This window comes from Symphodus melops (assembly GCF_947650265.1).
Source record: "Symphodus melops genome assembly, chromosome: 22".
In the NCBI taxonomy this organism is placed as follows: domain Eukaryota; kingdom Metazoa; phylum Chordata; class Actinopteri; order Labriformes; family Labridae; genus Symphodus; species Symphodus melops.
Genome location: NC_136712.1, coordinates 153,705 through 164,441, shown reverse-complemented (window position 1 = coordinate 164,441; position 10,737 = coordinate 153,705). Strand labels below are relative to the sequence as shown.

At 48.2% G+C, this 10,737-nt stretch overlaps 2 protein-coding genes across 6 annotated transcripts in view; one reads left to right on the top strand and one right to left on the bottom strand.

Annotated features, from left to right (window-relative positions):
- Window positions 1-2,016, top strand: part of cwf19l1 (CWF19 like cell cycle control factor 1) — a 12,216-nt gene extending 10,200 nt beyond the window's left edge. For all 5 annotated transcript variants that reach the window (XM_079335071.1, XM_079335070.1, XM_079335068.1 and 2 more), the window contains exons 12-14: window positions 14-133; window positions 1,392-1,489; window positions 1,713-2,016. In XM_079335071.1, coding sequence (XP_079191197.1) covers window positions 14-133; window positions 1,392-1,489; window positions 1,713-1,857 — 363 coding nt within the window. In that variant the 3' untranslated portion in view covers window positions 1,858-2,016. The remainder of the gene's footprint in view (window positions 1-13; window positions 134-1,391; window positions 1,490-1,712) is intronic.
- A 3,641-nt stretch (window positions 2,017-5,657) lies between these two features.
- Window positions 5,658-9,828, bottom strand: LOC306817863 (arg8-vasotocin receptor-like). The gene is made up of 2 exons (XM_079335074.1): window positions 8,802-9,828; window positions 5,658-5,936 (listed from the first exon to the last, which is right to left on the bottom strand). The coding sequence occupies exons 1-2, from the start codon at window positions 9,655-9,657 to the stop codon at window positions 5,662-5,664; spliced, it is 1,131 nt and encodes a 376-aa protein (XP_079191200.1). The 5' UTR covers window positions 9,658-9,828; the 3' UTR covers window positions 5,658-5,661.
- Between the last annotated feature and the right edge of the window lie 909 nt (window positions 9,829-10,737).

Below are 10,737 nucleotides of genomic sequence, written 5' to 3'. Positions count from 1 at the left end.
TGTTGTACGTCAGGTGGTCCCGGTGCCGTTGGACCGCTGCACCACAGAGGACATCAAGGAGGCATTCATGGTCCAGGCTCAGGAGCAGCAGATGGAGCTTATGGAGATCCCCAAACACACAGACCTCAAACAGGTACACCAGAACACACCTGCACTCATCTGAAATCACCTGCACTCACCTGAAATCACCTGCACACACCTGAAATCACCTGAAATCACCTGCACACACCTGAAATCACCTGAAATCACCTGCACACACCTGAAATCACCTACACACACCTGAAATCACCTGCACTCACCTGAAATCACCTGCACTCACCTGAAATCACCTGCACACACCTGAAATCACCTACACACACCTGAAATCACCTGCACTCACCTGAAATCACCTGCACACACCGGAAATCACCTACACGCACCTGAAATCACCTACACACACCTGAAATCACCTGCACTCACCTGAAATCACCTGCACTCACCTGAAATCACCTACACGCACCTGAAATCACCTGCACACACCGGAAATCACCTACACGCACCTGAAATCACCTACACACACCTGAAATCACCTGCACGCACCTGAAATCACCTGCACACACCGGAAATCACCTACACACACCTGAAATCACCTACACACACCTGAAATCACCTGCACGCACCTGAAATCACCTGCACGCACCTGAAATCACCTGCACACACCTGAAATCACCTGCACGCACCTGAAATCACCTGCACTCACCTGAAATCACCTGCACACACCGGAAATCACCTACACGCACCTGAAATCACCTACACGCACCTGAAATCACCTGCACGCACCTGAAATCACCTGCACACACCTGAAATCACCTGAAATCACCTACACACACCTGAAATCACCTGCACACACCTGAAATCACCTGCACACACCTGAAATCACCTGCACACACCTGAAATCACCTGCACACACCTGCAATCACCTACACACCTGAAATCACCTGCTCACACCTGAAATCACCTGCACTCACCTGAAATCACCTGCACACACCTGAAATCACCTGCACACACCTGAAATCACCTGCACACACCTGCAATCACCTACACACACCTGAAATCATCTGCACACACCTGAAATCATCTGAAATCACCTGCACACACCTGAAATCATCTGAAATCACCTACACACACCTGAAATCACCTGCACACACCTGAAATCATCTGAAATCACCTGCAATCACCTACACACACCTGAAATCACCTGCACACACCTGAAATCACCTGAAATCACCTGCAATCACCTACACACACCTGAAATCACCTGCACACACCTGAAATCACCTACACACACCTGAAATCACCTGCTCACACCGGGACATTGTCTAAAGCGTCTGCTTTGTGTGTGCACGCTTTAGATTGCCCCTCCAGGGACACCGTACTTCTACGTGGAGCTGGACTCTGGAGAGAAACTCTACTACAGAATCCAGAAACATTTCCCGCTGCAGTTCGGAAGGTAACTTCTGCACGCCACATTTACACCGCCTTTCTGATCGCCTTAGAAAACGTGTGTGTGTGTGTGTGTGTGTGTGTGTGTGTGTGTGTGTGTGTGTGTGTGTGTGTGTGTGTGTGTGTGTGTGTGTGTGTGTGTGTGTGTGTGTGTGTGTGTGTGTGTGTGTGTGTGTGTGTGTGTGTGTGTGTGTGTGTGTGTGTGTGTGTGTGTGTGTGTGTGTGTGTAGGGAGGTTCTGGCGAGTGAGGCGTTGCTGAACATCCCGACTCGAGCCGACTGGAAGGAGTGTAAACAGAGCAGAGAGGAAGAAGAAGAGAACTGCAAACAGCTGAGAGACGAGTTCCAGCCGTATGACTTCGCCTGGGAAGACTAACACACACACACACACACACACACACACACACACACACACACACACACACACACACACACTTCATTGGGTTGATTAGCTTAGATGCTAACTGTGGAAGATGTTCCGACCAGCAGAGACTCTGAGTCGTCACACCAGCACGCTGTTTTTCATGTTTTAAAACGAGGAAGCTGCTGATTGGATAGTGTCTGAAGGGATAGCTTGATGCTAAGCTAGTCAAACCAGTTGCTAGTTTCTGACTTGAAAAGGGATAGCTTGATGCTAAGCTAGTCAAACCAGTTGCTAGTTTCTGACTTGAAGTTTACAAACAAACACATTCCAGGCGTTTCATGGCGAGGGTTTTTGTTGTGGTTGTGTGTGGGCCGGTGTTCAGGAGAACTTTCACGGCTCTTTAGAAAGTCACGGCTCGTTTATGAATCTATCCTGAAGCGAGCAGCTGATTGATAAACCTTCAAAATAAAAGACCGTGACTCACAGAACCTCTGAACCTTTGTAACCATTAAAGATGCTCCTGTGCTTTTTTTAAAAGTGTTTTGTGATTAAACTTTTTTTTGTATTCCTGATGTCGTCTGTCCGTCACTGGAGCCGCTTCACTCTGACCGTCGTCATTCGAATTTCAATAGTTTTACTTTGAAGAAACGTTCCTAAATCCTCCCCCTCTGCAAGCAGACGTTTAAATATGAAGATTTACTTTAGTGATCGAAGGAGAAATTCTGTTTTTACACTGTTAATTATGCAACACACACATGCACAGCTGGAGAGACGTCAGAGCGAAGGAGCCAGTCCACTCCTGAGCTGGTTGGTTTGGGGGCGGGGCTTACATGGAGGCTTGAAGTCATGTGCTGAAATTCTTGGTTTCATATCAGGGAACTATGACACGCCGTTTAGCGCCCTCTGCAGACTCATCCTGGGATTACTCCCACTCCTCACAGCTGTCCATTACGGAGACGCTGCGTCCTGTAACACGCCGATATATCCGTGGACGCTGCGTCCTGTAACACGCCGATGTATCCGTGGACGCTGCGTCCTGTAACACGCCGATATATCCGTGGACGCTGCGTCCTGTAACACGCCGATATATCCGTGGACGCTGCGTCCTGTAACACGCCGATATATCCGTGGACGCTGCGTCCTGTAACACGCCGATATATCCGTGGACGCTGCGTCCTGTCACTCTGGTACGGCACACATGCGCTCGTGTGCAGTGACAGCAGGAATAAATGTATAAATGTTCAGCGGTTGATCTCTGAATCAGAAAGTCTTCTCTCCTCTTTGCTGAGGAAAAGGAGAAGTTGTGTTTTTATGATTTATATTATTTTATAAAATTAAATCTTATAACACGAACTTTCAAACTGTCGCTGTCAAAAACATTAAAACTCAGAAACATACATCAAATACTTCCAGCACAACTTCCTGTCCCAATTCAGCAGCTGCAGATTTGTATCGGACAAGCTGTCGTTTGTTTTTCTATAAGCAACCTAAACACTGGGGTTAGGGTTAGGGTTGGGGGAGGGGGGGGGGGGGGGGTAGGAGGGTAGGAAGAAGGACTTCCTGCAGACACAAACATGCAGCATGTAAACAGTGGAAATGCTCCATTTGCACATTTAGAGAGTGTTCGTTGTGTCCTTAAGTTAAAATCAGAAAGATTGAATTTGTGGATTTAGAATAATGAGTAAAGTAGCTCCAGTGTTTAGCCTCCTCAGGTGAGGCCTAACCCTAACCCAGTGTTTAGCCTCCTCAGGTGAGGCCTAACCCTAACCCAGTGTTTAGCCTCCTCAGGTGAGGCCTAACCCTAACCCAGTGTTTAGCCTCCTCAGGTGAATAAGGGCAGCGTTAGTGACAGACGGCCTTAAGCATATAGAAAGGTCTCTGAGATGTTTAAGATAGATTAAATCCTCGGGGCAGGATGGGACTCCGCCCGAGCTCGTTAATGATGAAAGTGGCTCCGCTTTAAAGCATCTGCACTTCCTGTCTTTAACGATCCACTTCCTTTTCCTGGTCTCCTTCATGTGATCTTCAGGTTTTTGGTCACAGAGAAAAACAAACGAGGTGTTTCAGACTGAAAGTCTGCTTCAGCTTGGAGGACTGGACATCAGCAGGACTTTGTTGTGTTTGTCCCCCATCTTCAGATGTTTCCCATCATTCCTGCATTACCTGAGTCAGTCTAGACCCTGCCGAGGTCCCGTCCTGTCAGTCTGCTGTGAGTCCATGTGAACCATGTGAACCATGTGATAGTCTCTCTGTGTGCAGGAGAACCTGCTGCTGTTCAGAGGTTCTTTAATTCCCACAGAAGTTTGAGGTCTTGGATCTGAGGTGTTCAGCTGTAACTGTCACGAATGACCAGTCCATCAGAACCAACCTTGAACCAGTCCATCAGAACCAACCTTGAACCAGTCCATCAGAACCAACCTTGAACCAGTCCATTAGAACCAACCTTGAACCAGTCCATCAGAACCAACCTTGAACCAGTCCATCAGAACCAACCTTGAACCAGTCCATTAGAACCAACCTTGAACCAGTCCATTAGAACCAACCTTGAACCAGTCCATCAGAACCAACCTTGAACCAGTCCATCAGAACCAACCTTGAACCAGTCCATTAGAACCAACCTTGAACCAGTCCATCAGAACCAACCTTGAACCAGTCCATCAGAACCAACCAAATTTTTTATTGCCAGATACATTTACATAGAAGGACTTTGTCTTGGTGTAATCGTGGAAATGCAAAAAACATGGGTTGATGTTATGTGGGGGGGGCTGATGTTATGTGGGGGGGTGATGTTATGTGGGGGGGGCTGATGTTATGTGGGGGGGGTTGATGTTATGTGGGGGGGGTTGATGTTATGTGGGGGGGGCTGATGTTATGTGGGGGGGGTTGATGTTATGTGGGGGGGCTGATGTTATGTGGGGGGTTGATGTTATGTGGGGGGGCTGATGTTATGTGGGGGGGCTGATGTTATGTGGGGGGGTTGATGTTATGTGGGGGGGGGCTGATGTTATGTGGGGGGGTGATGTTATGTGGGAGGGTGATGTTATGTGAGGGGCTGATGTTATGTGGGGGGGGCTGATGTTATGTGGGGGGGCTGATGTTATGTGGGGGGGTGATGTTATGTGGGGGGGCTGATGTTATGTGGGGGGTTGATGTTATGTGGGGGGGCTGATGTTATGTGGGGGGGGCTGATGTTATGTGGGGGGGTGATGTTATGTGGGAGGGTGATGTTATGTGGGGGGGGTGATGTTATGTGGGGGGGTTGATGTTATGTGGGGGGTGATGTTATGTGGGGGGGGCTGATGTTATGTGGGGGGTTGATGTTATGTGGGGGGTGATGTTATGTGGGGGGGTTGATGTTATGTGGGGGGGTTGATGTTATGTGGGGGGGGCTGATGTTATGTGGGGGGGGCTGATGTTATGTGGGGGGTTGATGTTATGTGGGGGGTGATGTTATGTGGGGGGGTTGATGTTATGTGGGGGGGCTGATGTTATGTGGGGGGGCTGATGTTATGTGGGGGGGGCTGATGTTATGTGGGGGGGTTGATGTTATGTGGGGGGGCTGATGTTATGTGGGGGGGCTGATGTTATGTGGGGGGGGCTGATGTTATGTGGGGGGGCTGATGTTATGTGGGGGGGGCTGATGTTATGTGGGGGGGCTGATGTTATGTGGGGGGGTTGATGTTATGTGGGGGGTTGATGTTATGTGGGGGCTGATGTTATGTGGGGGGGGCTGATGTTATGTGGGGGGGGCTGATGTTATGTGGGGGGGCTGATGTTATGTGGGGGGGCTGATGTTATGTGGGATAAAAGGGGGTTTCAGGATGCAGAAGTGCAGGTTTTAGGGGCGGAGCTAAGGTCTCTGAACGACTCAGAAAGGCGTGGCCTCTTAAGACGTGAGAGAAGTGTTGTCTGCTGGATGCTGCTGCCGGTGTCCTGGTGGCTGAACTTCCTTCTCAGCGGGAGACAACATGACATGGTGCTGGTGAAGTCTGAGAGCAGGTGTCCACTGAAGACCATGTAGATCCAGGGGTTACAGCAGCTGTTGAGGCTGGCGAGCAGCGCAGAGAGCGTCACAGCGGCGTTTTCAGAGTCTGCAGAAGAAAAAACAGAATCTGAGCTCTTTCCTTTTTCTCTTTCAGGAATTCTACCGCGGCGTTAATTCACTTTTCTATTCTGTTAAAGAAATAACGCTGCTGGCAGAATATCCTGAATCTCCATCCTGCTACAGATTAACTGATCTATCGTTAGCTAAACACATCGCCATTAGCCCCGAAGAAACACGTCATTTTAAGGCTTTCGACTACACGCCTAATGAAGCACAACCCAACGTCACCATGATCTTCTCTGTTATTTTATCTCATATCTTTAAAGTGTGGACGGTGAGGAGAGTCAGGTGATGGAGCTTCTGGTTCAGGCTGACTGAAGTCCATCTTTATCGCCACCATATGTGCTGGAGATCCCACACTGACTGCTCCTCTCATTAGTTTCCCCTTTCACATTTTTTTAAAAGGAATTCCTTAAAAGATGACTTTGCTATTACTTCACCCCTTTAATAATACTTATTTGTGTTGTATTATATATTGTTAGAAAGCCTGATTAGGAGTGGACAGTGATTGGAGGAGCTGCATAAAAGGCCGGAGCTTCATCCTGCTCGGCGCTCTGCTCTTGCCATTCTCAACTCGGCCAGCCACATAGGAAGTTGTGATCATTGTATTTTGTGAATAAGTTCTGTTTCCTCTTAACCCCAGCTGTGAGAGAAGCCCTGTTTTTGTTTTAAAGATTTTTCTCCTGTTTTGTTTAGTAGGAGTTAGGGGAAGTATTGTTTTTGATTTTCTAATTATTTTGGATAGGTAAGGTTGAGCGTACCTTATGTTTTTTTTGTTTGTTGTTTTAAGGGTAAATGTTCTCTCCTTAAAGAAAAATAAAAAGCTGTGGGATAACTAAAGTGGCTTAAATGCTGGTTCTTGTTGGGAGTGGGAAGAGTGGGGGCCGCTTTATGTTGTGTCCAGGTTCCCCTAGACCGGGGACATAACACACCTATATAACGAGGTATAACTTGTAAGGACACACAGATAGATGTGCCAGAATCCCCTGAAACATTCATGTCATGTATTTCTGTGAGGCCAGGGTTCATCAACTTTGCTCCTGCTACATGATCATGTAGACGTTATCATGATGGGTATGTTAGCACGCTGTTGTTAGCACTCTGCTCTGATCCTCGTACGGTGAGAGTCCTGGAGGTTGATATCTAAGAAACAGTTCACAAATATCTGATTTTACTCTGAAAACCAAACTGAGGTTCCCACAAATGTTGATATTTTAAAACGATACGTTCTCTATTATTTTATTGTCTCCCCCTCCTCTCACACAGCTCTGCATGTGGTGGACACTGTAGCTTCAGTGTTTAGCCAGCTCTGCATGTGGTAGACACTGTAGCTTCAGTGTTTAGCCAGCTCTGCATGTAGAGACACTGTAGCTTCAGTGTTTAGCCAGCTCTGCATGTGGTGGACACTGTAGCTTCAGTGTTTAGCCAGCTCTGCATGTGGTGGACACTGTAGCTTCAGTGTTTAGCCAGCTCTGCATGTAGAGACACTGTAGCTTCAGTGTTTAGCCAGCTCTGCATGTGGTGGACACTGTAGCTTCAGTGTTTAGCCAGCTCTGCATGTAGAGACACTGTAGCTTCAGTGTTTAGCCAGCTCTGCATGTAGAGACACTGTAGCTTCAGTGTTTAGCCAGCTCTGCATGTGGTGGACACTGTAGCTTCAGTGTTTAGCCAGCTCTGCATGTGGTGGACACTGTAGCTTCAGTGTTTAGCCAGCTCTGCATGTGGTGGACACTGTAGCTTCAGTGTTTAGCCAGCTCTGCATGTGGTGGACACTGTAGCTTCAGTGTTTAGCCAGCTCTGCATGTGGTGGACACTGTAGCTTCAGTGTTTAGCCAGCTCTGCATGTGGTGGACACTGTAGCTTCAGTGTTTAGCCAGCTCTGCATGGGTCTGTAAAGCTTTCTGCGTTCTAACCTCTCTCCATGTTTCATCTCCAACATTGATCCTAGTTTGAGCAGCTTTCTGCTGCTGGAGCTTATTAGAAACATGCAGAGGCTTTTTAGCTCGGGTACAATCACTTCTATCTGAAGCAGTTCCACTGCCCGCTTCCATCGCTGCAACACCTGTTCACCTGATAACTGCTCTCATATCTGGCAAACCCAGGGGCGTCCAAAACGGCCTTCAAAGCCCCGCCTACCTTCTCTGGTCCAATCAGATCCAGAGCATTCAGGAGCAGAATCTAAAGTTAGAAGGAGGACATACTGGCTGCTGCATTGTTGTCAGAGAAGCTTCAACACAGCAGGTTTCCTTCATGACCACACAGGAAGAGAGCAGCTCTCTGATTGGCTGATTGATCACAGAGGAGGAGAGCAGCTCTCTGATTGGCTGATTGATCACAGAGGAGGAGAGCAGCTCTCTGATTGGTCCTTTAATAAACACAGCTCTCTGATTGGTCCTTTAAACTAAAAGCTGTCTGATTTTAAAAGCATCATGAGTACACTTGTGTACCTGAGGAAGTTTAGTAGGTTTAAACATGCTGATTTTTAATGAACTCGTCCTAAACATGATGAGGACAGCGTTTCCCAAAAAGATCTCAGGTTCATGATCAAAGATTTTAGATATGCAATTTGTAATTTTAATTCATTTATTGAATCATTTCAGATTTATCATCTTTTTTCACAAGTTGTATTTTAATGTGCAGAAAATAATCTCAGCTGCAGGATGTTCACTCAATTCAGATTCTGTTTCATTTAAAATGTTCCTTTGTGTGTATATATTCCACATTTAGTCAAAAGTTATTTGCAGTCATTAGATGACCTTTCAGGGCCACCGTAGATGTTGGACGGACTGATTCATGCACACAGAATAACTGGATCTATAATAGGTCTAAATGATGAGCGTCAGTCACTCACCGTCCCAGGAGAAGTCCTCGTCCCATACTGACCACATCTGAACGGTGAAGAAAGGCGCCCAGCACACGACATAGACCAGCACGATCACGAAAGTCATCTTCACCGTGCGTAATTTGGCACGAGAGATGGTGCGGACGCTGCTCACAGAGTTCCTGCCCAGGATCCCGGTCTTACTGGCCTCTACCACATTGTTCACCCTCTGGGTCTTATACTTAAGGTTCTTCCAGATCGTGTGGCAGATGAGTCCGTAACAGAACACGAGCACGGCCACGGGCACGAGGAAGATCCCCAGAGTGATCCAAGTGATGTAGGCGCGCAGCCCCCACGGCTCCACGAAGTGTCCCCAGCAGTCATAAACGGCCGAGCCCGGGTGCACCTCGCTCAGGGAGAAGATGAAGTACTGCGGGGTGCTGAGGACCAGGCTGACGAGCCACGCGGAGCCGATCATGATGTGCGCGCGCTGCGTCGGCTGCTGGAGCGTCTGCAGCGGGTGGCAGATGGCGATGTAGCGGTCCAGGGTCATCATCACCACCATGTAGGGGGAGGCGAACATGCCCAGGACCTGCAGGTGCTTCACGATGCGGCACAGGAAGTCCGGACCATAAAAGCGGAATGTGATCTCCCAGAAGAGCTGAGGCAGTACCTGGAAGAAGGCGACCACCAGGTCCGCGAGACTCAGGTGCTTCATGAACAGGTGCATGCGCGACAATTTCCGCTCGGTTTTGTACATGGCCGACAGCACGCTTACGTTACCCACCACCGCCGCCAGAAACGCGAGGCTCAGGACGGTGATCTCGATCTTTGCCACCTCCTCGTTCCGTCCAAACGGGTCGGTGTCGTTCCTCTTCACGGTCATATTCACGCTCTCGCGCTGCTCGTCGCAGTTTGCCGAGGTGAAGTTGTAAGAGTTCTCCAGGTGGAACAGAAAGATGCCCAGGTATCCTCCCGGCGCGCGGGGGTGGCTGTGCGTAACCGTAACCGGAGTCGGTGACTCTGAAAGTCCAAGAGGAGACCCCGAGCTACAAACACCCACGAAGAAGAAACATAAACAAGATGTTTCCTCCCATGATGTTCTGCAGCTGCAGGTTCAGATCTAAGAGCCGCTGTGCTGCAGATCCACGTCTTTTAAAGGCTCCAGGTCAGCCCCCTTCCTGTACCCCCCCCCCCCCCCCCCCCCCCACACACACACACACACACACACACACCTTGGTCAATAAAGGGTTAAAGGAGTCAGCTCGTTGAGATAAACAAGTCTTCATAAAGACTCTGTGATGGAAGAGGAGCACACTAACTTCTAACAGGTCGTCCAGACATCTCAGAGACTTTTTTAGGATTCCTCCTGATTTTGTAAATGAACCTATTTCATTTTTCTTCTTTCATTTTCAGAAGGCAGACATCTCTCTTTTCCTATCAATCAAGTCATTGTATTAAAGTGAGCGAGATGGTCTCTCACAGTCCAGTCAGGAAGTCCTGTATGAAGTCCTGATCAGATCCACAAACGATCTGATGATAAATGACCCTAATTGAACATTCAGACTTCAGGCCAGCAGCAAACTGGCTGCAGATAAATGAGTTGATACCACCCACATAGAAAACTCTGCTGGCCTTGAACCTGTGTAGCATCTGTGTTTGTCTGTTTCAGGACGCTCCGGCCTCAGGGCCAAACCACTGGGCTGTGTTTGTTTGAGCAGAGCTGCAATAATCTCTTTAAATCGAGGCTTGTTTGTACAGTGAGCATGATGAATAATCACTCTAAACAGATGCACTTATACAAAGTCCTTCATGGACTCAAAGTGAACCGATCCAATGACAGACTTTCAGAGAGCCTGGAGGTAGACGAGTACAGCATGAAACATGAAGCTGCAGCCTCCACACAGACCAACACCTTTTAAATTCAACTATTAAAAACACATTTTAGGAACAGTGATCAAAGATT